Raw genomic sequence first — 23,139 nt, forward strand, 5'->3', positions numbered from 1 at the left:
GTGAATTTTTAAGCCCTTGTTTTCACACAGAACTACTCAATTAAAACCAAAGCAAAATAATTGATGCATGAACCAGACTTTTCTCTTAGGGAGCAGAGGGCACTGAGTTAGGTCCAACAACCATGTACCAATGGAGATTTAGACTCATATTTCCTCTCCTATGAGGAAAGGCTGAGAGAGGTGGGGTTGCTCAGCCTGGAGAAGAGAAGGCTCTGGTGTGACTTTATCGTGGCTTTCCAGTACCCGAAGGGAGCATACCAGAGAGCCAGAGAGGGACTTTTTACAAGGACATGTAGTGATAGGACAAGGGGGAATGGCTTTAAACTGAAAGAGAGAAGGTGTAGATTGGATATTAGGAAGAAGTTATTTACTGTGAGGATGGTGAGGCACTGAACAGGTTGCTCAGAGAGGTTGTGGATGCCCCATCCCTGGAAGTGTTTAAGGCCAGGCTGGATGGGGCTTTGAGTAATCTGGTCTAGTGGAAGGTGGCCCTAATTATGGCGAGGGGGGTGGAGTGGGTCGGAGCTAGATGATCTTAAAGGTCCCTTCCAACCCAAAGCATTCTATGAGTCTATGGTTTCCATATAATTGCACAATTTTGCTTGTGCCACTTATAGTGGGAAGAGTTATAAGCGGTACACTGTGACTGTTGCCTGTTGTCTTCTGGGCTGTAGCCTCAAGCTGCTCTGGTTTCTGTCCCTTCTCTTTTCTGCGCAATTTTGCAGCTCATCAAATGGATGAAACTATGCAAAACTATTTAATGCATAAACATAAAATAGTTGACATGCTTAAATTGCTTTACTGGCGATGCTGGTAAAGAGGGAAATGTGGTAGGAATATGCCGCTTTTTGGGACATGCTACAATGCAGATATCTGTTCTGGAGCCTCTGCTTTGGTGAGAAGTAACTCAAAAAGCCTCTCATATTAATTCAAGATGCTGACTATTTGTGGTTGGTCTGCCTCAAAACACTACTGCTCTAGGCATGGGAGGTATTCATGTCTTGGAGTGCATTAGAAGTTAAATCCCTAGAGTTGTTCAAAGTAGATGTGCTGCGTCAGTCTATTCCTTTCCCAAAGACTCTTGAAGACTCTTTCCTCTGGCTCTTAAAGAAGTGAGTAAAGGTTTAAAATGATGCCTGTGTCTTTAAAACAGATTGTTTTGATGTGTAGTTGCAGAAGTCTGGGAGAAGGTGTAAATCCTATTAATGACACAGGCTACAGAAGATACACTGAGGAGGGTAGGAGGAAAAGAAAAAACCTTTGGTTCTGAATGAGCATTGCAGCTCCAAAGGTGTCAGGTGCCAAGCAACAAAGCACATGCCTTGCCACTCTTGCATTTGTGGGAAGCATCAGGAGCCTTCATGTGCATGAGTCACTCCAGCAGCAGCTGTGAGTCAAATCCATACATGCCAGTCTAACTCTTTGGCTCTGCCAGCAGCAGGAACGAGTAATTGGAGGCATCGTGGGATGGGAGAACCAACTTGCAGAAGTTCTCTAATGCTAGCTAGGGAAGAAATGAGACTTTCAGAAAACGTAATGTAATCTGAAACTTGCCTATGTGGTGACTGTGTTTCAGGTAAGCTTCTTTGTGGATAAGTGGCGTCCGACAATGTCCTGGATTGTAATACCAGAGCTACTTGGCAGTCTAGGATCCTCTAAACTTAAAAGCCCTGTACCTGAAAATATCCTCTGTAATTTGTTGGTTTAACTAAACTTTTATTACATTGTCAGCTATTGAGGGCAGTACTACTGTAGAGGAGAATAAAAGACAGTGAAGTGGAGGAACTTGCTGGAGGTGTGGTTGCTTCTGTTACGGATGGAAAAATAATGTGTGAACATGTTTTTGATTGTGTAACAACAACAACAACAACTGGCTTGAAACGCTGAAATGAAAATTTCCCTTCCAGGTGCTTTTGTGGTGCACTTGCACTGCAGAATTTGTGGGCTGGAAGAATGCTAGTCCTTGCCCTGGACATGGGAACTGATGATTACTACAGTTTCCAAGATTTATATCGTGTTACTTGTTAAGCATGCTGGAAGAGGAACCTCTGGGGTACAGTGAGTGGCACAGGAAGCTGAGCTACCTGCTCTGCAGTTAGGGGTTTTTAACACCTAATGTTTATAGTCACTGGTTTGGGCAGGATGCTGTTGTTTCCAAACCTTTGCTAATTGTCAGAGTTGATTATTCAATATATTGAAGGTGTTGATTTTGCTATATATTTTTCCTGGGACTTAAGGCTGTCATAGCAATCATTCCAGGCAAGAAAAATGGAACACCTGGAAAGAGTAGCCTGATTGTTTCAATGTTATTTTTATTTATCTCTTCCTCCCTCAGGATGACAACTGGGGTGAGACCACGACAGCAATCACAGGCACCTCTGAGCACAGTATTTCCCAGGAGGACATTGCCCGGATCAGTAAGGATCTGGAAGACAGCGTTGGGTTGGACTGCAAACGTTACCTGGGCTTAACAGTGGCAGCTGTTCTCGGACTCCTAGTCTTCCTTACCCCCATTGCCTTCATTCTGTTACCCCAGATCCTGTGGCGAGATGATCTGGAGCCATGTGGTACTGTCTGTGAGGGACTGTTCATCTCTGTGGCATTTAAACTCCTCATTCTTCTGATTGGGACCTGGGCTCTTTTTTTTCGCCAACCCAAGGCAGATCTACCAAGGGTGTTCGTGTTTCGGACCCTTCTGCTGGTCCTCATATTCCTCTTTGTGTTTTCCTACTGGCTCTTTTACGGCGTTCGCATCTTGGACTCGAAGGACACCAACTACCAAGGAATCGTGCAGTACGCGGTGTCTTTGGTGGATGCTCTGCTCTTCATTCACTACCTGGCCATTGTGCTGCTGGAGCTGCGGCAGCTGCAGCCCATGTTCACTGTCAAGGTGGTTCGGTCAACGGACGGAGAGTCACGATACTACAGCCTGGGACACCTGAGGTAGGTACAAGCCCTTGAGGTCCAGCGTCGTAGATAAGTGTGACTGTGCTGTAGCGCAAAGCAGCAACTGCTTCTGAGTATGTGGTATCGCTGGTTTCTGAATCTTCCCCTAGAAGAATCCTAGAGTCCCTCCGAAGTTACCAAACTGAACTTCTCTTCCCCTCTTTGAGTGTGGGAGAGGTGGTCCTCGCTTCAGAGGAGTCCTGTGCGTTTCTGTAAGTGAAAAGAGTTGATGTTACGACCTTAGGATGGTCATTGGGCTACGCCTGATGAGATCTTCAAAATCCTTCTCTGGGCTTCTTACCCTGTCTCCTTATTGGAGGGAAGTGGAGAGCTGTGAGTCTGGCTTGTGCTTTTTGGTTGCATGGGCCAGGCTCTGCTTTGAGAGCAGCCCTTCAGGCTGTGGAGACCATAATTCAGAGCCCCCGACAGCAGGCCAGTCCATGTGGCAGGGGCTGAAGGAACAAGTGTCCCTGTGTGAGAAAGCATTCAGCAATCCAGCGTGCTGTTGGAAATACCCATTTTCCCTCATTGCCCTTGCAGGCAAGACCCTTGCAAGGAATCTATGTAAAAGTCCCTTGGGTCAGGTCAAATGTGGTTGTTTGGATCACGTGTGTGCCTTTTGTGGGCAGTTGAAACACTTGTGTTTAGGTATTTGTGCTTTGAAGCCTGTTACTGTGACAGGCTGTGGCTACCGTGAAGGGCTTTTCCAGGTAGCTACCCCATGGAATCTGAAGGCTGCTTCCAGTGACTGGGGGCTCTTTCCCTGCTTTTAAGACTGGCAGTGTTTTGCAGTTTTGTGTTGACTTGAGGTAAATAGTGTTTAGTTCTGTTAAAGCAGTTGCTTTGATGCAGCCAAAGTCTCCCAGCAGTTCAGGCATTTAGCAGTAGTATTTTAATGAGTACTGGGACACGTGTGGATGCTTTTTTTGGCAGTACTGTGCTGCTCCTGGCTTGGTTTTGTAGCATGGTGCTCTTTTTGTCATTAGGTATGGATCAGTTTGCTGGGTCAGATGTATCTGGGACTGTCTGGGAGCTGTGCAATATCTGTAGGTACAAAATATGCATGCCTGCTTCCACCTTCTTGCTGGTTCTAATTCTTCCCTCAGCAATGGTGCAAGAAAGGACAGTGTCTCAATCTTCTTAGTTCCTGTGTCCTCTGAAGCGCTCCAGAAATCTCTTAGTTCCTGTGTCCTGTGAAGCTGAGCTCTGAAGATGATTCCCCAGACTGTATGTGCACTTCAACATCTGTTCTGCTTATCCTGTCCAGACCCCTATGGCATGCGTTTCTGTGGCAGATGAAGAGATTAGCATCTGCTGGTTTAAGTGGATGTAGGAATAGTCTCCTGCAGCCATTAGCTTAGCAATGGAATTGCTTTGAAGCAGATTTAGTGGTTGAAGCTCAAGTCTGGGAGCTGACTCCTGGATATTGTTTCTAGCTTAATGGAAGAACTCGAGGCCTTTTGGATGAACGAGGTCTGGACTCTCCTGTATTTTCCTTCTCTGTAAAATGTGAAGGAGTGCTCCTCTTCTGTAATGGAAGTGCTCCCATTGATTTAATAAAAGGTCGCTTTCAGGATTTCAAAAAAATAAACTAATATTTGATTTTCTTGTGAAATCATTTCTTTTTAATTTAATTCCTCTGTGGTAAGTGATCCAGCATAGCTTTTAAGACCAGGAAGATAGAGAGATGACTATCAAAGAGTTCCTCTGTGCCACAGCTTTGTGCCTTGAGGTGTGATGAGGCAGTCTCACAAGTGAACTCTGCAGAGAAAGCTCAGTATGTGTATGTATATACCTATATACACACACACAGTGTGCAGGTTTGGTTTGAGAGACTTCGCTGGTTGCGTGGTGGTAAATTGTGGGTTTGTGCTAGAGGAATTGAGATCCAATGCCTGCCAAAGTCTGCATGTCTAGCTTGCCATCGTGGAGGCAAAGAATTTGCTTGAGAGTCAAGGCCTAAATGTTTAATAGCATGTGTGTTAGAAACAATATTCTGTCCAATTTTCTCTTTGCAGCAAGGCTTTTGAAATGTTTTGGGTGATGATAGGGCAGCAAAGAGATGTAAAACCTAGGGTGAAATCTGAGATGTATGAAAACTGGTAACTTCTCATTTGTTGGCCAGCTGATTTCAGTTGTGTTTGGTATATTGAATCCAAGCCATGCAGCACAGAGATGCTTCAGTGTCTTGTGTTATGGAAGAGTCTCATCAAGCGTGTCTGATAATGGTAAACTACTGTTGCTTTTCCCTTAGTTTCTGACAAATCAGTATAATGTGTATTGACATGTGTTTTGAAGCCTGCATGTCTTTCCATTTCTACTGATGCAAAGGTAAAACTGTAGGTATGATCAGTGCCCAAGGGTCTCCCAGCTTAGGGAGAGTTCGTTCTCTCTCCTACTCCCACTACAAGCGTGTTACTTGTGTGTAAATGGTAAGAGCTTCTGATCTTGATACAGAGTGTGGCTTGGATGTGACAAACTCTGTAAGAATTGAATGTAACTGGTATCTCCTTCAGCTTCTAAAGTCTTAGGATTGTGAGATGTTTATATGAAACATGAAACTTTTGAACATCTTTGCAGCATATTGCAGAGTTTCTGTGAAAGTCTTGACGTGCTTGTTGTTGAAATGTCAGTCAAAGTCACAAGGGGCTACCTTGTGCCTCTGTTTGAGTCTCTGGCTGAGGCGTGGAGCTGAAATGGTGTGGAAAGTGTGGAAACACGCAAGAACAGTTTGGATTTCAGGAAGACTGGAGAAGCAGCTTTGTGGCCGTGATGGAGAGGGTGTTCGAACTGTCATTAGAGTTAGAAATAGGCATATACCACTTGTTGCTGCCTTTGGGCTCTCTTAGCTACCATGCATGCTTGCCTCATTCCAGCATTTTTAAAGGGGTCTTGGAGAGGTCCTGAGCTGCTACATGGAAGGAAGAAGCATGCTTTAACAGGTACAGCAGTCTGACTGTGTCCTGAAATCAAAACCTTTTGTCTCTTCATGCTCTCAAATATCTTAGAAGTTTTGTTCAGTGACAATCCATGGAGTTTGCCTTCCTCAGCATCCAGCATGCTCTGAAGAAGCTGGTGGTAAGAAGAGTCTTGAGATATCTTATCTTGTTCAGTGTTGCTTCTTGGAGTAGCTCTGTTTTGTTGGTTTTTTTTTTTTGGACAGGAAAATTGTTGATGTCAACCTTTTTAATCCAAGATGGAAGCTTTCCAATTCTAGATCTTTTCTGATGAGGCAGAGGGAGCTGCTGTGGAAGTATGAGGAGAGCATGCTTTCTGGGGGAGAAGGAAAGAAAACAATAGCTCAGCCGCCCTTCTGGCAAACTGTGTTTTTGTGAGGCAGGGTACAGACAGGATTTTCCACCCTTCCTGGCTCCAAATGCAGTAAAAAAACTTGAAAGTGCTGAGTTAGGTATTCCACTCCACCCCCGAGGGCCCTGGGTCCAGGAGGGTAAGCATGTTTGGGAGTAGTTCCCCAAATTCATATTATAATCAGCCTATTAATAGGCTGGTTTGGTCCCACCCCCAGCACTTTGGCTGTAACTTTTCTTCTGGGAGACTTGACTGCCAAAATGATCGTTCCCTTTGGCATCAATTCAGGAGCTTGGAGGGGGAGTTAAAAATTAAATAGGAGTCCCAATGAGTGTGGTGCCAAGTCTCAGCTCACTGACTGCTTTGCTGCTCCTGGTAGGAAGGGTTGTCATGCAGGGCAAATGCTTTATGGTAGTATGTATGGATAAAGAGCAGGGAGCAGTATATATTCAAGAAAGGTCAAGCCTGGGAAAATGCAAGAGGTTGGGTGAGAATGCTGTCTCGAGACTTTTGAAAGCAACAACAAAGGGAAACAAAGGTGGGGGAGCACAGCAGCAGATAACTTTTCAGTTGAAAGGCTGATAGTTTTGCAGGCTGAGGCCTGGATTTACAGCTGAGGCTTTGGTTTGTCCCTACAGATAGGGACTCTGATGATGCCTGTCATCCACAGTTCAGTACTTGTCTGTATGGCTCAGAAACTGTGTAGGAAGGATTTTGCCGGAGAAAACCCTCCTTTTTCTAGTTAGGGTGCTAAACGTATTCCTTTCCTCTCCAGTGAAAACTCTTTCCCCACCCTAGAGCTTTGCTAGTCTAGACAGCTCAAGAAAATGAATGGCTTGTAACACGTGGTAATTACTGATCTTACACGTTTCTGAAAGTTGGGCTACAGTACAGTCTTGATTTTCTGAGGTTAGAGATATCTGAGAGTGGGTCCTTCTCCCTTTTGTTCATCCTTGCAGCAGGGATATGAGAAACAGGGCCGTGATAGTTCATCTTGTCTGGGGCTATATAAAGTACTGAGAGCTTTGTTCGGTCTGCTTTGCTGTCGTGGTTTAAACCCAGCTAGCAAATAAGCACCACTCAGCTGCTCAGTCTCACACACACACCCCCCCCCACTGTATGATGGGGACAAGAATCAGAAAAGAATGTAAAACCTGTGGGTTGAGATAAGAACAGTTTAATAACTTAAGTAATGTAAAATATAATACTAATTATATTATGAAAAAATAAAACAGTTGTAATGAAGAGGGGGGAGACAGAAATCAAACCCAAGAAAGGTAAGTGATGTACAATACAGTTGCTCTCTACCCACTGACTGCTGCCCAACCTATTCCTGAGCAGCAACCTGTGGCTCCTGGCCAGTTCCCCCCAGTTGATATGATGTTTTATGGTATGAAATATCCCTTTGGCCGGTTTGGGTCAGCTGTCCTGGCTATGCTCACTCCCAGTTTCTTTTGCAACTCCTCACTGACTGGCAGAGCATGGGAAAATGAAAAGTCCTTGACTTAAAGTAAGCACTACTTAGCAACAACCAAAACATCAGTGGTACTAGGAGGAAAATTAACTCAATCCTAGAGAAAACCAGGACACTGTCCTCCTTTCTGGCATGGGCTTGCCTTTTATGAACCAGCTGATGGGGAAGCCTCTGTATGCCTTTGGAATCAGAGTATAGCTTTTGCAGATGTCTGTGAGCTGGTTGATGCTCTGTCAATCTAATCGAGAGAAACTTAGTACTCAGAAATAGCAGTTCTGTATGGTAAAGGTATTCTTGAGAATTCCTTGTACCCCTGTTAGCCATCTCCATTTGTGTGGATGTTTGCTGAACTTTGATTTAAAAATCCAGGAAAGGAGCAGCTGCTTCCTCAAATCATGTACCTGTCTGAAAAGCCTGTACCTTCCCTGCAGGAACTATCAATACCTTGTTGAGAAACCTAGTGGCTTGCACACACTCACAAAAGGAAGTAGATGCAGACATGTTCAGTGGAAGGGGAACGCATTCAGCCTGTCTCCCGGCTGAACTGGAGGCAGCAGTGTAGCTGTTTCTTAGATGGTGCATGAACCCTTATCCTTAATACAAACCAGAGCTGAAACAGAATTGCATGGTGGAAGGTGACGCCACTTTCGACTCAGCTCCTTTGGGTTTTATCTGTTGAACTCGTTGCTTAGAAAACTATGATCTCTAGGCTGTCAGTATTACTGATTTAATCTGATGAGTGCTCTCTTGTCAGTGTCCTTTGGTGCCACTGGGACTGGGTTCACTAGTGAGGGAGTGTGTGGAGGGCTAAGGAGTAGCAATAAGCTTCTCCATACTCTGGCCTGCATTTGTAAGCCTCTGATCTTGTTGCTCAAATATGCCCCCACATATCCGGAATGAATTTTTTCTAAATGAAGAGCACAGGGTCAACATTTGAACTTCACAGAGTGCTCTTGCCTGGAGTTGTGTCATACTGTCCTAAAATCTTCCTATTGCTCAAAAGGAAAGCTTCCATGGAATATAGACACCTTTGTTTCTGCTTCTAGTGTGGAAATATATCAGCCTACCCGTGGGTTTAGGCCGCTGGATCTCTTCCCTGAGGCAAGAGCTGCTGAAATCTTGCTGTTTTCTGCTGAAGGAAGTTCATAATGTGTGTCTAATTGCATTGGTCATTCATAGTGTGACTGATCCCCTACATACACTGTTTCCAGTAGGGTAGTCAGAAGTGGGACTGCAGAAGAAGCACACTACTGCAGTGCTGTACCTGCCCAGCTAAATCCTGCTGGAGGCACTCAGGGCTCATCCTTCTACCCTGTGTGCTGTTTGGTTGGTCTGTGTTCCCAAGGACCGGAGGAATTACACTGACTCACCTTTCTCTTTGGGGTTTCTTCAACCCTCATCATCCTTCATAGTGATAGACACTGATGAAAGAGATTGAGCTGATGAGTTTTTATGTCGTTCTGTAGCAAAACATCTTATTAACTGCCCTGCTGCCTTGATTACAGGAGCTTGCTACAACAGCGTGTTCCAATGCCTTTGCAGAGCAGCTCTGTCGCCAGGAGCCTTCAGCCGGTGTGAAATTAGACTTGTTCCCAAATACATTTTCTCTGTTCTGAAATCAGTTCAAGGCATCCTGATGCAAATTTGTGTGTCCTCATCCCAAATGTGATGAGCACCAGCATTGATTAGTCTCCTGTCCCAAGAAGTTCTGGGATAGCCAGCTAAATGGGTGTTAATTGCATCTGCAGGTGTGAAGTTCCTGAAGTAATGAGGGGTCTCCTCCAGAGCAGCTTCTTTACCACTGAGAGGTGTCAGACTGGTGTCCCCCAAGCCAGTGTCTTCTCAGCAGCACTTCACATAATTGGGTGTTTACAACCACATTTTTGCAACTCATCACCTCTGCGTCTAGGCTGCTTCTCCGTGCTCCCATTCCTGATCTTGCAGAACTCTGTTCACAGTTGTGTGGCACTGGCAGTTGAGGCATTAGCACCTTTGAAAACACCCTTTGCGGTAGCCTTGGAGTAGGGAAGGAAGGTCTGACTTGCAGATGAACTAGTAATGACTTAATGGGAAGAGACTTCCAACCACATTCTTAACCATTTTTAGTCACAGGCCATACCTTTCCTCCCTGCCTGTGTCTGCTGCCTCGCCTCTGGAGGATAGTGCTGCAGAGAGCAGGTCATCTGATTGCTCTAGCCATGAGGGTACCTGGAATTGCAAAAGGGATTTTCCAGTAGCCTCTGAAAAAAATGTGTGCTGTTCCTTGCTGAGTAGGAAGCAGTCTCCTTTGATGTTCCAGATGAGTTATGGCAATGGTGCCTTGTTCTGTTTTACAAGGGTCTGTTTGGTGGTGTATGGGGTGCGTTGCCAGCAAAGTTCAGCTAAGACTTATTGCTTGGGTCAGAGTAACACCTCATTAAGAGGGTGCTTGTTTGTGACAGAAGTGAACAGCAAGCTCCAGGAATGCCAGGTACTCCTCATTGGAGGTGAGGGGAAAGTCTAGGATGTGCGTGTATCTGACCACATGCACAACTCGTCTGGGAGTTTCTGATGTGGTTAAGTCTGTCTCCAAAGCCTGGGAGGACTCTGCTTTTCTGAAAGGAGCATGTTTTTCTAGCCTCTTACCTTTTAGCATGCACTTTTCAGATTTTACATATGGCTTTACACATGGAGCTGCTCCTAGTGTTGATAAAGGTGAGAGAGCTCAGAGAAATGAAGTGCCCACTGTCATCTTTCTACCCTTCTCTCCTACCTTCCTTGATCTTGGTCTTTGATCACCCCCTGCACCCCTTGTGCACATACTACCTCTCCTCTCCTTTTCATGAGGAGGAGCATTGAGTTGAGTATACTAGACCACAGCCCAGGTACCAGTTGTATCTGAGCTCCTGCAGATGCATCAGGCAGCAAGGGCAAGTAGTGCGGGCTGATCGTTATACCCTGGAGCGGTCTCACATTTTTGGAATACTTAATACTTTAAAAGTTTACAAGCCTACTTGTAAGTGAAGTGCTCACTGTCAATTATTAATCCACCTGGCTAGTTCGATATTAATTGCTCCCCAGAAAGGAGCTGCTAGGCTTCATCCTTCTGAAAGAGATGGTGCGGGGGAAATGCCATTGGGTTCATCTGCAGAGATTTCCTTTCTTGTTGGTTTGTCTTTCAAAATCAACACTGCCCAGAACTACAAGAACTCCACCCTACCCTGCACTTTAAGGGTTTGTCGTGGAATTTCTGTTCCCCTGCTGTCCATGCCCTCCAAAGTGCCTGTGTGTACCACCCACAGAGACAGATGGTCTCCCTAAGCTGCTGAACAAATTTTGTGGCCATGAAGGTACTTTTATCTTCAAATGCTGAAAAAAAAAAAAATCCACCCCCTCAACCTTTGACATCTGTTTCTTGTGGTGAATGATGAAATATTCTGCAAAGAAGTGAGCTGTGTGCCCTGTGGGGGAAAGGAGTAGGCTCGCTTTTTGTTAAAAGGGCAAGGACTTGTGAATTTACAGTTCTCATCTAAGCACAACCAAGTAATATCCAAGAAAACTGGAAGCTAATACTTGACCCTACATTGAAGAAATAAGGAGGGGTTAATAGGGATCAGTGTGGTAGTAAAAGAGTATTTTTTTATCATTTTTTTATTTATGGCTACAAAACTGAGGGCAATATTTTCACTAATATCTGGATTCCCCCTCCAGCACACGGTTCTGTTAAATGAACTTCTGTGCTTAAATTTCCTTTGCACAGTTCAGGTCAAGTGGGGACATCAGCCTACAGAGCTATTCCTTGGTTGACAGCAGAACAGACCCCTAGCACAGCACTAAGGACCTTGGCTGTGGTTTGGGGGCTGCAGGCTGCTGGCTCTGGCTTGTGCTTCTGAGGCCCTGGTAGAGGTTCGTCTGCATCCGTGTTGGGGCTGTGTTTTTGATCTCAGATTGGAGTAGCAGATCATGTCCCTGTGGCCTCAGTGCTGCTTGTGGGGTTACTGAGTGCTGGTTGTAAAATGAGGTGGCTCTTGCTTGTGCAAAGCTTGCTGGGGTGGAGCTTTGTGGGGCATACCCTGTGGTTTGGGGGATCTGTGCAGGAGGAACTGAGCTGTATTTTGGGAGCTGATGTTCCTTTATGTGCAAAGGACTGTTAGTGGCTAACACTGATGCTGCCTCTTGAGGCCTGTCTGCATAGGCTTGCAAGAGAATAACATTCCGAGGTGTTTCGAGAGAAATCCTAGAACAAGTTAAAGCTGCTCTATTGACTCAAATGACAACCTCATTCAAAGTTAATCCCATCCCCTGCTGGGGGTCAAGTAAGAGGTGGTCCTCTTTCCTGAGAGAGCACCCTACCAGGCTGCTATGGGAACAAGGGCTGAATACTGATATTTTGTGGTAGCAGCATTCAGATGTAAAGTCCTGTTACAGCACTGAAGTTTTGCTACCTGTAGGAGCTTTGAACACTTTCTTTCTCTTGTTTCCTTGGAATTAAAGTTCTGTTTCTTAGCTTTCACCTAAAAAAACCCCAAACCATCAACCAACCCCTTCTCCCCCTCTCAAAAAAAAAATTAGTAACAAAAAGCCCCACCCTTAGTTACTTCATAACTATTAATGTAGCTTAAAGAATGCTTTGGCTAAACACTGGCCTTATTTGATGCGTGAACAGGCTTTAAATTATCTTTTGAAAACACAGACTCTTATGAACTTGCCATACCTGCCAGTTCCTGCATTTTTTTTTTTCCTATTTGAGGCTCAGACTAATCAGAGTCATAGCATGCATGTATGTTGGGAAGAGGAAATGCATTGCTGTCATGGATTATGCTGCTCCCAGGGCCTGGAGATGGTAATCCAGGATATCATATATTGCTAACTTCTGCAGAGTTCCTAGGTGCTTGAGCGGGGCACAAGCTCGAGCTGGAAGCTGATGGGTTCCCTGCAGCTCAGGGCTTGGGGAGTGTCTGGTATTTCATCCCTTGTATCTGCACCGAGTGCCCGTCTCACTCTTACATGCAGGGTAAACTCTTGGTCTTGCTCCTAACTCCTGTATTCAGAGGGTAAAGCACACCTCATTGTCACCCTGTCCCCCCAGCTGGTTTGAAACTCCTTAAATCCTAAGTATAACCTCATATGTGTAGAAACTTTTGAAAGATGTTACACCTCCCTCAGAAATAGTCATTACACCCCTCAATTACATATGTGTTTGATCATAGTTCCACATCACTTCTTAAACTAATGCTGCTGCAAAAAAAAAAAAAATCCTGACAACAGCCAGATCCTTCCTCACCCCTCCCAAAGAAATCTTGTCTAGTTGCACAGTGATCTGAATGATGGAACTGGTAATTTATATCTGTTATCTATGTAGCCTTATAGTTTTGTGTGTGTATTTTTCTTCCTGGGGTATGTTGCCCGGCTTAATTTCTGCAGTCTTTCTAACTGTCCTTCTGGTGCTTAAGAAGGTCTGTGGTGACAGAGGAGAGGTGTTATGGGGGTGAGGGAACCCTCTCATGGCAGAGATGGTTTTTCTACAACTGCTTCTTTACAACTACTTGAAAGGAGGTTGTAGCAGGGGTGGGAGTCAGCCTCTTCTCCCAGGCAACTAGGGACAGGATGAGGGGACATAACTTCAGGCTGTGTCAGGGAAGATTCAGGTTGGACATCAGGAGGAATTTCTTCATGGAAAGGGTTGTCAATCATTGGAATGGACTGCCCAGGAAGGTGGTGGAGGCACCATCCCTGGAGGTGTTCAAGAAACGACTGGATATGGCATTTAGTGCTGTGGTTTAGTTGACACGATGGTGAAAATGTTGGACTCAATGATATCAGAGGGCTTTTCCAACCTAAATGATTCTGTGATTCTGTTTCACAGAAAGCAGTCATACTGCTGCCTGCATGAAGGCAACAGTGCCCATGAGTTGCAGCAGCCTGCAGGAGCACTCCTTTGTGGTGCAGAGCTCTGTCTTCAAAAGTGTGCTCCTCTGCTGAGCTTGGGGAAAGGAGAACCTCCAGTCCTTGCTTCTCCTCCCCTATCCAGCTGATCTACAAGGGACCAACCGTGGCTCAAGCGTGAAGGATAGGTCTTGGGCACCCCAGGACATGTCTCTGAAGATTCAGAGCTGGACAACGTGTACCAAATGGATGGCAGCTTATTGCTCTGGGCTTGGTGTAGAGTCCTACCTCCAGCTGTGAGACTGGATTCTCTAAATTATTGTCTTGAGCCATGCAGATCTTGTTCCACAAGGCTCCTTGGCCTCAATAGTCTGCTCAACTGTGGCGGTGTTAAACGTAAGATTGCCTTTAGAAGTGTCCCTGACTCCTTGAATTTGGTTACGGGTCTGCGTTGAGTTGGGAGCAGACAAGTGGATCCTCTTGGACTGCTGGCAGCTGGACGCAACACCCACAGGTTCCTGGGGAAGCAACTTGTCTGTGCTCTGACACCCGTGTCTTTCTGGTGTGCACGTGTCCACCACACTGTGCAGGTTTGTGGGGACAGCTCAGCAGCAGCTTCTTCTCATCTTTTCACTTAAGTTGTCCACTTTGTGCTCTCACTGCTCCGGTTCCCAAACTGCCAGTTTGCTCAATAGATGAAGGAAACCTTTTACAGCTTTGGTTTCACTTTAGTGTAAGCAGACAGTAGTTGGTGGCTTTATTTTGGTTGTTTGGTTTTTTTCTTTCTTCTTATAAATAAGCAAGTTAGTATTCTCACTAGCTCCCCTGAGGGTACCCCGACACTTTGCAAAACCAAGTCATGGAGGCAAATGCTTGCTGTGCTAGTGGTGCATTTGGAAAGCCCCTTTCTGAGTTCTAGCTCGTGGATCCAATAGCTGCTGCTCTCCAGGTCTGACTGAACATACTAGTGGCTCCTGAGGGTGGTGGGTTGGGCTTGAGGTGTGGATGTCTGGCCAGGTGTTGTTTTGGTTCAGTGTCTGGGACATGACAGGTACATGGCCAGGCACAGGCAGCTCCTTTGCTCTCATCTTTCTTGTCTGTGTTACAGCAGACCCTGGGGCAATGAGATGCTGGTAGCAAGTGCTCACTTTCTGTGTGATGAGAAGGTAGCCTGTTTGAATGCGCTGTATGTGTTCAAAGGGCAGTGGGTGCCTCTAGTTTGAGAGCTGTTGAGGCATCTGCATGTGGTTATTGGTGTCTGAGGAACTGATTAAAATCCAGCTCAAGTTGTGAGTGCCTGAAAGCTGCTGTTGTGCACTGGCTAATACATTAGCTATACCATTTGGATTTAGTGGTTCTGCAAGGTATCTGTGTGGTGAGTAAGTACTTGGCAATACCTCCCCACACACACAGTTCCCCCTGGGGAGGTGGTCTTGGTGTAAGAAGATGCGGGTGGTTTGCTTTGGAGCCTGTTCTCCTGGCAGTGGCTTCCTCAGCCTTCTGGGGGAGAAGTTTGTTGCACCATGTGTTTAGGCTTTCACAAGCTGCTCTTTCAGATGCAGCTCCTGAAGCTGCTTTTGTTGTAGATTCACATACCCATCCCAGCGGGTGGGCTGAGGCAATTGGTGCAACGGATCTCTACCACAAGTTAACAAACTCCCCTTTGCTATTCCATGAGGGGCTGGAAGGCTGGTTACCTAGGCTGACCCATTGCAATAAGGCATCCTAGAATCGTATGCAGCGATCCTGGAAAGAAGCTTAGGCTCAGCAAGGGCTTTAATCTTTCTTTTCTTGAGAAGAGAGTCCCCTGCCTTCCATAGGAAGCTCCTCTGGTGCTCCAGAACCTCCATTGTTTCTAAAGCTCATCTTAGGCTATTGCAGCTTATTCCATTTTCTATCTGTTGAATATGATGTTGGAGGTAATAAGTGTCCTTGTGATCTTTGCTTCCCTTAGTACTGTATACTGTGAAATTAAATGTTCACTCTCTTACTGAGGAAGAGAAGTGTGGTGCTGTCACAGCATCTGACCTCAACACAGCGACTGCCCTTTCCTGGTAAGTCATATGATTGGACCTTTTGGACCACTCTTCAAGTGAGGATTGAGCTCTCCTCCTCTTCCTCCTCACTATATGTTACCAGCGGTGTCTTGGGGTTTTTTTGCTAGTCACCTTCAGGTGTTGGAAGTGGAAGCAAGGGCAAGTGTGGCTGTTGGGAAAGCATTCATCAGAATTTGAAGTCATACCAATAAAGGTGACTTGGGAAAACATTCAGCCTGTGTACTGGTACCCTAAAGACCAGTTAACTTCCTGAAGTATCAGGCTTGGAAGTTTCTCCGAGGGAGAATTGCAGTGGGAGCATGCCTGTGGGTTTACTGGGGTTTTATAGCTGCTTGCTAAAACTTAGTGCTCTGTACTTCTGTAGCAGCATCATCTTAGTACTGGCCAGGGAATACTTTTATAGGGTTCTTCAGGAAGGCTTAAATAAGTAGCTTGTTTGGGTTGTATGATGTAAAGGAGTTGATTTCCCCCCAAACCCCAATTTTGGTCATACCCTCCTATAAAATCCTCTTTTTTTAAAAAAAATACGTCTTCTCATCCAAATTAAAAGATTCAAATGTAAAAGCTACGTTAGTAGTAGACTTGGAGTCTTTCTTTTTCACCCGTATTGGAGGGTTTTGGCTAGACTGCTTTTGAGGAAAACAGACGAAAAAAACCCAACCTGAAAATGAATCCTGCTCTCCTCCTCTCATTCAGAAAATTTGTATGTTGAAATCCCTTCTACATCAGCAGTTGATCTGTTGTGTCACTCAGCTGGTGTGTTGGGTTCTGGTTTTTGTCTTGCAGAACATGAGACTTGTCATGGGGTATCTGTTGAAGAGCACTGTGTCTTGGACAGCACAGGGCAGAAAAGGGGAGATCTACAGCTAGAACCTGGGCTGGTGCTTTCTTTAAATTTCCAGCATTCTTGTGACAGTTGTTCAGATGTCCACTCTTGGAGATAGATGATGACACACTTTAAATTCCCATTCTTTTATTTTCATGTTTTTGAAAAAAGGGGAGAGAACAGATGGAGACTGGTCACTGCAAAGCTGTGGGACAAACCTGGTGTGTGTTTTGGTTCTATATAAATTGTGCCATTACTGGATGGATGTTCACTTCCTTGGGGGCAGCAGATGTGCTGCCATCACAGTGACAACCTGTTACTATGCCAAGGTTTCCTTCCCTTCCCTCATAAAGGCTTGACCTTGCGAATTCTTCTCCCTGCCTCACCAAATGCCAGAAGTATCTAAAACAAACTTGATGTGTCCTGATGCCTGTTCCAGAGAGGGTGAGGATTGTGCTTGCCTGTCTTAGCCGAGTGGAGACTTCAGTTGTGGTTGTCTGACAAGAAAATGTGGTTTTCCTGTTCCTAAGGGCTGCGGTCCTGTTCTCTTGAGTGTACCAAACTGAAATGCTGTTGTAGTTACAACGATCAAAAGGCATTTTTCTGCTCTGCTTGTTTGGCCGCAGCTGCCAAAGAAATTCCTTGTCTTGGCATCTCTGCTGAGATCTGACTGTGGCTCTGTTTACTAGAGAGGACAAAACTGTAGCTAAGGCATTGGTGCTACTGTCAGCACTGCATAGTGCTTCTGCATGACCTTGGTCCTCTCAGGAGCCTCGCTCCAAGGTGTTGCTTGGGAAGCACAGCGAGTACCAAATCCCATTCATTCTACCAGCTCAGGGCCCCTGGTGTGGGAGTGCTGCCCAGGGGGCATCTGTCTGGGCAGCCTGTGCTGACCTCACCCATACTATGGTAGGCAGAGCAGGAAAGCAAGTCTATGTAGAGGATGGTAGAAATACCTTCTCAGTAGGAATGTTGGTGTGGGAAGCATTTTGACCTTCAATTGTCTATTTCCAGTTTTATTTCTAAGGCTTCAGTCCTAGTGACTTTGCTCTGGAAAAACAATAAAACATGAAGGTCCAGACACTGGAGCCCCCGCTCTGCATCAGTGCTCTAACAAAAGAGTATGAGAAGGAAAGGGGATTTTCTAGGAGGGAGATGTGATTGTAAGGTAGGAGAAGGCACAGAAGTCTGTTGGGTGTGAGCTGACAGCACTGCTGGGGAGTAAGAAGTGTTGTGGATGAGCAGCTCAGCACTCCAGGAGAGCTCAGCATCTCTAGCACTAGATAAGCTTGATGCAGTTGTAGAATGGACTGGAGACAGCTGGTAAGGCAAAGCCAGCTCTGTGTGGAAGGCTGCTTTGTGCAATCCTTTCTTGGCTCTTTGAGGTGCCAAACTTCCCAGCTGGCTGTGGCATAGATTTTATGTGCCCAGAGACCTTGGCTTGTTTTGATGCTGTGTCTGTTTTGAAGAATGTTAAAAAAATGTTGTTTGGAGGAGAGGAGTCTGTGTTGGGAACCACTTGATTAAATAACCCCAGGCTTCCCCAGCCCTCAATTAGCACAGCAGTCATCAAGCCTCTCTGACTATCCCTGTGTGTTTTAGGTGTGTGGCTCACTCTAAACCCTGATGCTGCAAGATTTGCATCCATGGCAAGGATGCTCTGGTAGCAAACAGCTCAGCTCTTTCTGGATGTGTGTATATATCTGTTGCAAAAGCATGGGGCACTCCTCTTCCTTAGATGATTAGCAATGTCTAGCTGATGGTTGGTATAGTACCATGACAGGCTACATTTCTAGCTTAGCAGGAAAGTACAAAGCTGGTAAAACCATGTCAGTGACAGGTGCTGCAGCCTTCTGGGCTTCACCTCAGTGTGTCCTGTGGCAATTTTGGGCATAGGGGTGTGGCTTCAATTTTTAATCTTTTTTTTCTTCTCCTGATTTTTTTGGTTTTGTACTAACTCTTTCCCACCACTTCAGCAAACTCAAAACCCTTTTTCTAGAAACCAGCAGTGTCCAAAGCTAGTATTTTGATTAAAACAGGCTTCTTCCTTTGTGCTTTGCTTCAGTATAACACTTGTTATACTGGATTTGTTTTCCTGTAAATCCTCTAAAAAAAGCCAATTCCAGTATTGGTGTAGTTGTGTCACAGAAGGCAAATAAAAAGTCAAAATGGCCTCTGAGTTGCAGCGAATGGCAAGACCTCAAATATTCAAGTCTCTTTAGTAGCAAGTACTCACACAAAACTCCTCCTGACTTAGCTTTTTGAGAGAAAAAAAATAGTTGCTGCCTTTGTGTCACATAGTCCCCTCCTCCGCTTCCTTGGATGCCCTGTAAAAGTTAATTCATTACTGTTTGTGAAGGACTCTGCATTTCTCCGCTGCCAGATGCCACTGAGGTACCCCATGCTTCTGTGGGGTCTGTTTGTTTGCTTTCCCTTTTGGCAGCATGCTGTGGCATGGCTTTTTTCGGGGGAGTAAAAATAATAAATAAAAAAGCCCCACCCTCCAACTACACAAAATGCAAAGCAACAAAGTGTGTAGAGCCTTACTGATACTGCCTACAAGGAAAACTGTGTTCCCAGTAGACCTGTGCAAGAGATTTTTTTTCTCATGTCATAAACTTTGAATTTGAACTGTTGCATGAAAATGCTTTTTATGTCCTGATTTTTGTGCTCTGCCCATGGTGGGGTGGGGCTGGAACTAGATGATCTTTAAGGTCCATTCCAACCCAAGACTTTCTATGATGATTTCTATGATACGGTTTTCCCGTGTTCTGTTAGCTTGTTACAGTGCCTGAAATTTATTGGGCTTCCAGGTCCTCTTGACAGGACCTGAGAAGGATCCTCACTCTGACCTTCTCCATGGAAGTGATTAAGTATCGAAACTTTCTGTTTATTTTCTTCCTGCCCCTCCCCATTCTTTCGAAGATGTGAGTGCAAGGAAAGCCTGTTTGCTGAAGCGCGGGGTGAATGAATGCAGTGACCGACACAGTGCTGAACTCTTCCCGAGACACTGCTGCAAATAAACAGCTTCCGTGGGCCTCGGGAAGGCTGCCAGTTTCCATTCCCATCGGAGGTGGAGTGTGGATGGAAAGGAGGCTTCCTACAGCCACTCCACTTTGCTCACAAGGCAGCAGTGGATCTGCCCTGCAGTGGAAAGTCCAAAAGCCCTGAGTTTGTGTTGGGAGACAGCAGACTTCCTTAGTGTTTTGCTTTGCTCCTGCTTTCTCGTCCGGGCTGCTCTGCATGCTTGTATGCCCGTGATTACCCTCCTTCTTTTGTGTTGTGTTGCACAAGAGCATTGGGGAGCCCTTCTGCCGTGTTTGGGGTGCTGTGGCTGTTTGGGGCGGGGGCTTCTTGTTGCTTTGCAGCGCCTGCGTGGGGCAGGGCTGGCTGTCCTGCACTGTGCAGGGTGAGGCTTCCCCTTGATGTGGGTGAAGAGATTGAGCAACACAGCCCAGAAGGCTCTGATTCAGCCTTCTCCTCACTCTTCTTGTGACTTACTGCAATGCTTCTAATTTTCTTGTCTGCAGTTTCTTCTCTTTAATTTTTTTTTCTGTAACAGAGGATTTGAAGAGTCACAGTATAGCTGTCTTTCTAACCTGCACACTTAGGGTGGACTACATGGGAGACAGAAATGGGCTGGTAGAAATTCTGGAAACTGATGTTTAATTACAGTTCTCTTCCCAGAGAGCAGAGCTTCTGTGTGATTGGGGTTTCTCATCTGTGGGACTGAGCCTATACTGGATTTGCATCAGCAGCAAGTACCTGGGCTTTAATTTTCAGGGCAATGATGGTTGCTTGCTGCAACATAAAACGTTATTGTGTTGGGATGTTGTTTTATGTGCCAATGAATTGGTGGGGTAGGTTATTTAATGAGGGGATGGAAGGGATACTAGGTGGGGAAGGCTGGCATCCTGATGATAATACTGTCTGTGGGGTCCAGGGAAAATGTGTATGTATAAAAATGAATTATTGTCTCCTGTGATGCATTGTGTTTTGTCCTAATAAAGCTAGCTGGTCAGTGGAGCACCTCCCAAATATTTCCTACTTCTGGGATGGAACTTCCAATGCTGGTTGTAATGAGTGCAGTGTATTAGCAGAGTATAACTGTTCATTTTTATCTTCTTGTTTTCAGTTTTTCAAACATCGTGTTTTGAGATGAAAGTCTATGGAGTTTTATCTTCCTGGGAAACGGACGTGGAAAAACTTGATCATGTTTAAATGCAGTCAGAAGAGGGGATGTGTGCTGCTGCCACATGACTTCTTTTATGAAATTTTGTTTATAAGCTGCAGCAAATTCACAGTAGAAATCAGAAGTATGGCCAGGAGAAATAAAACAGCTTCCATTTGTTCTGTGTTAGCGTCTCTGTGTGTGGCACTGGGTCAGTCTCTACTACTTCATTAAAGGAAAATTGTTTCCTTGGTTAAGTGGCTTTTTATCTCGTATCAGCAGCTGAGTGCTTAAGTGGAGTTGCTTCTACCAAACCTAAGATGAGGAAATATGAAGGAGTGGCACCTGAAAGGTAAAGCTTCTTTAAGATGCCCTAGCTGGATGCAAAAGACCCTACCAAAGAGTCCTAAAGATGGAATTTGCTTCAAAAGCTAAATTCATCATCTTATAGGTACAGAGCTAATCAAATGTGTGGTCATGTACCATAATACTGACTGATGAAGCTACACAGTGAACAAGTCTGGGTTTGTTCTTCTTTCTCAGAATCTCTTGAATGGACTGGCATGTGTGTTTAATTCACTGATCAGTGGGAGGGGACAGTCGGAGAATCGAGGATGGGGGGGGTGTTTAAATTACTGGGGTGTGATGCAGAAGTTTAATATTAGCACAAGGAACAGGAAAACTTAAATTGCTCCTCTGGGAGCACACCGTGGTAGTGCTGAGAACTGAATTTTGGTCTTAATTTGTTGGTGTCTTATTTTCCCACGTTACCATCCTTGTAATGTTTTCTTCTTATGTTGTAACGTGTGAGAATACTTGATTGCTTTCCTTAGGAGAAGCTTTGTTGGGAAGTGGCAACAAATTCACTGGCAACAAATGTGTTGGCAGTTCCCTTTTCATTTTGAACTCACAAAAATTATATTAAGTGTGAGTCCTTGGCAAACTCCAGTTGGCTGAATCGGTGATCTTGGTGATTTGCTGAGAATACTGCTGCCAGTCGGTTGCCACGCTGAGGCGGGGAGCCAGAGCAACGGGGAGAGAGCTGTGTCCTGGATCCCACGTGTGCATTGGCAGTGTTAAACATCATAGCTCTGGCTTGTTTTGAAGTGCTGTCCTATTTGTTGGTAACAGTGCCTACAGACATTTCTCTCTCTGTTGTCAAAATGATTGCAAAGGAAGATACCTCTGGGTTGAGTCTTTCCTGCTGCTGGCGCGTGTGCTTGTTTTGCTCCCATGTGTCATCATTTTATGTGGAGGCATCCCTTCAAAGGGATGGAGGGAGTGTCACTGCTCCCTATTTTGTCCCTAGCCTGGGATTTAACGAGCAATACTGAGGTAATCTGTCTCTGGCAGTCATACTCCTCAGGCAGCGATCTTATCTTGCTGTGAAAGCTGAAGAGATCGCACTCTAGTCAGTGCTGGGATGGAGGAGATCTGAGGAGCTGTGAGGTGCGGCTGGAAATGACTCAAAGGCAAAAGCATCCATCCTGAGCTGGTCTCTCCATCTCGGCTGGCCAGCTACACCAAAACCCTTGTGGTGTTCTGATCTTCAGCCTGAGCAAGGTCTCTGCAGCACAGTGATTGTACTGCCGAGGCAGGCTGAGCTCTAGTTCTGTAATTTGCCATACTGCAGTCAGCCTAGTGCTTCACTTCATGTGCTGCCCTTGTTTAGGGATTTCCTGTCATTCTCCTATTAATATGAGGGCAGAGGCATTTCTCTTGCATCTCAAATGAAATTCAGGTCCTAGAGAGAGTAATTAATATTCTGTGTATTGCACAGTTCTGTAGGTGGGACAACCCTCTTCCAACTAATGTGACTATTTCTTCTTTCTTTTCTTTTTTTGAGCATTTTACAGAAGCAAAAGAGCTTGTTTTAATCTGAGGTACTTTGTCTTGCTTTGTTTTTTGTTCTTTCCCTAGCATCCAACGAGCTGCGCTGGTGGTTCTGGAAAATTACTACAGAGATTTCACAGTCTACAACCCAGCCTTGTTAACAGCTTCCAAATCACGAGCAGCCAAGCACATGGCTGGCCTGAAAGTCTACAATGTTGATGGTAGGTGAGGTGAAATGTAGTCACTGAGAATGGGTGGGATGGGGAGGGGCTGGGTTGGCTTTATGCTTTGTTATGCACACATTCTCACCTTTTTGCTTTGCCAAAGTCTTGTCTCTTGCTGGAAATCTTCCTAACAGTCCTGAGTTTGCCAGTTCCAGACGACTTTACAGATGTGTTTAGCCCACAATGAGGCTTTTGTCTTTGCCAGGTGAAATGGCCAAATTATCATGTGGCTTGATAAGCACTTTTCACTGCTTGTCTTAGGCAGCCTCTGCTTTTTGTCACCCTTGGGTCATCTCCTTAGTTGTGATAGTACAATAAACACAACTTTTAACCTAAATGAGTTCCCCAGTCACTTATTATTCCGTTTCCACATGAAGCCTTCAGGAAAGTGAAGGCAGTTGATACCAATGTGGGAAGAGGAAACAGTCTAAGCA

General features: G+C 45.3%; 1 protein-coding gene across 6 annotated transcripts in view; it reads left to right on the top strand.

The window, feature by feature from the left end:
- Positions 1-23,139, top strand: part of VANGL1 (VANGL planar cell polarity protein 1) — a 48,243-nt gene that overhangs the window by 12,397 nt on the left and 12,707 nt on the right. For all 6 annotated transcript variants that reach the window (XM_017814830.1, XM_017814832.1, XM_017814829.1 and 3 more), the window contains exons 4-5: positions 2,336-2,943; positions 22,569-22,702. In XM_017814830.1, the coding sequence (XP_017670319.1) occupies positions 2,336-2,943; positions 22,569-22,702 (742 nt within the window). The remainder of the gene's footprint in view (positions 1-2,335; positions 2,944-22,568; positions 22,703-23,139) is intronic.

The sequence above is a fragment of the Lepidothrix coronata genome, unplaced genomic scaffold (assembly GCF_001604755.1).
Source record: "Lepidothrix coronata isolate B3197 unplaced genomic scaffold, Lepidothrix_coronata-1.0 Scaffold46, whole genome shotgun sequence".
Lineage (NCBI taxonomy): Eukaryota > Metazoa > Chordata > Aves > Passeriformes > Pipridae > Lepidothrix > Lepidothrix coronata.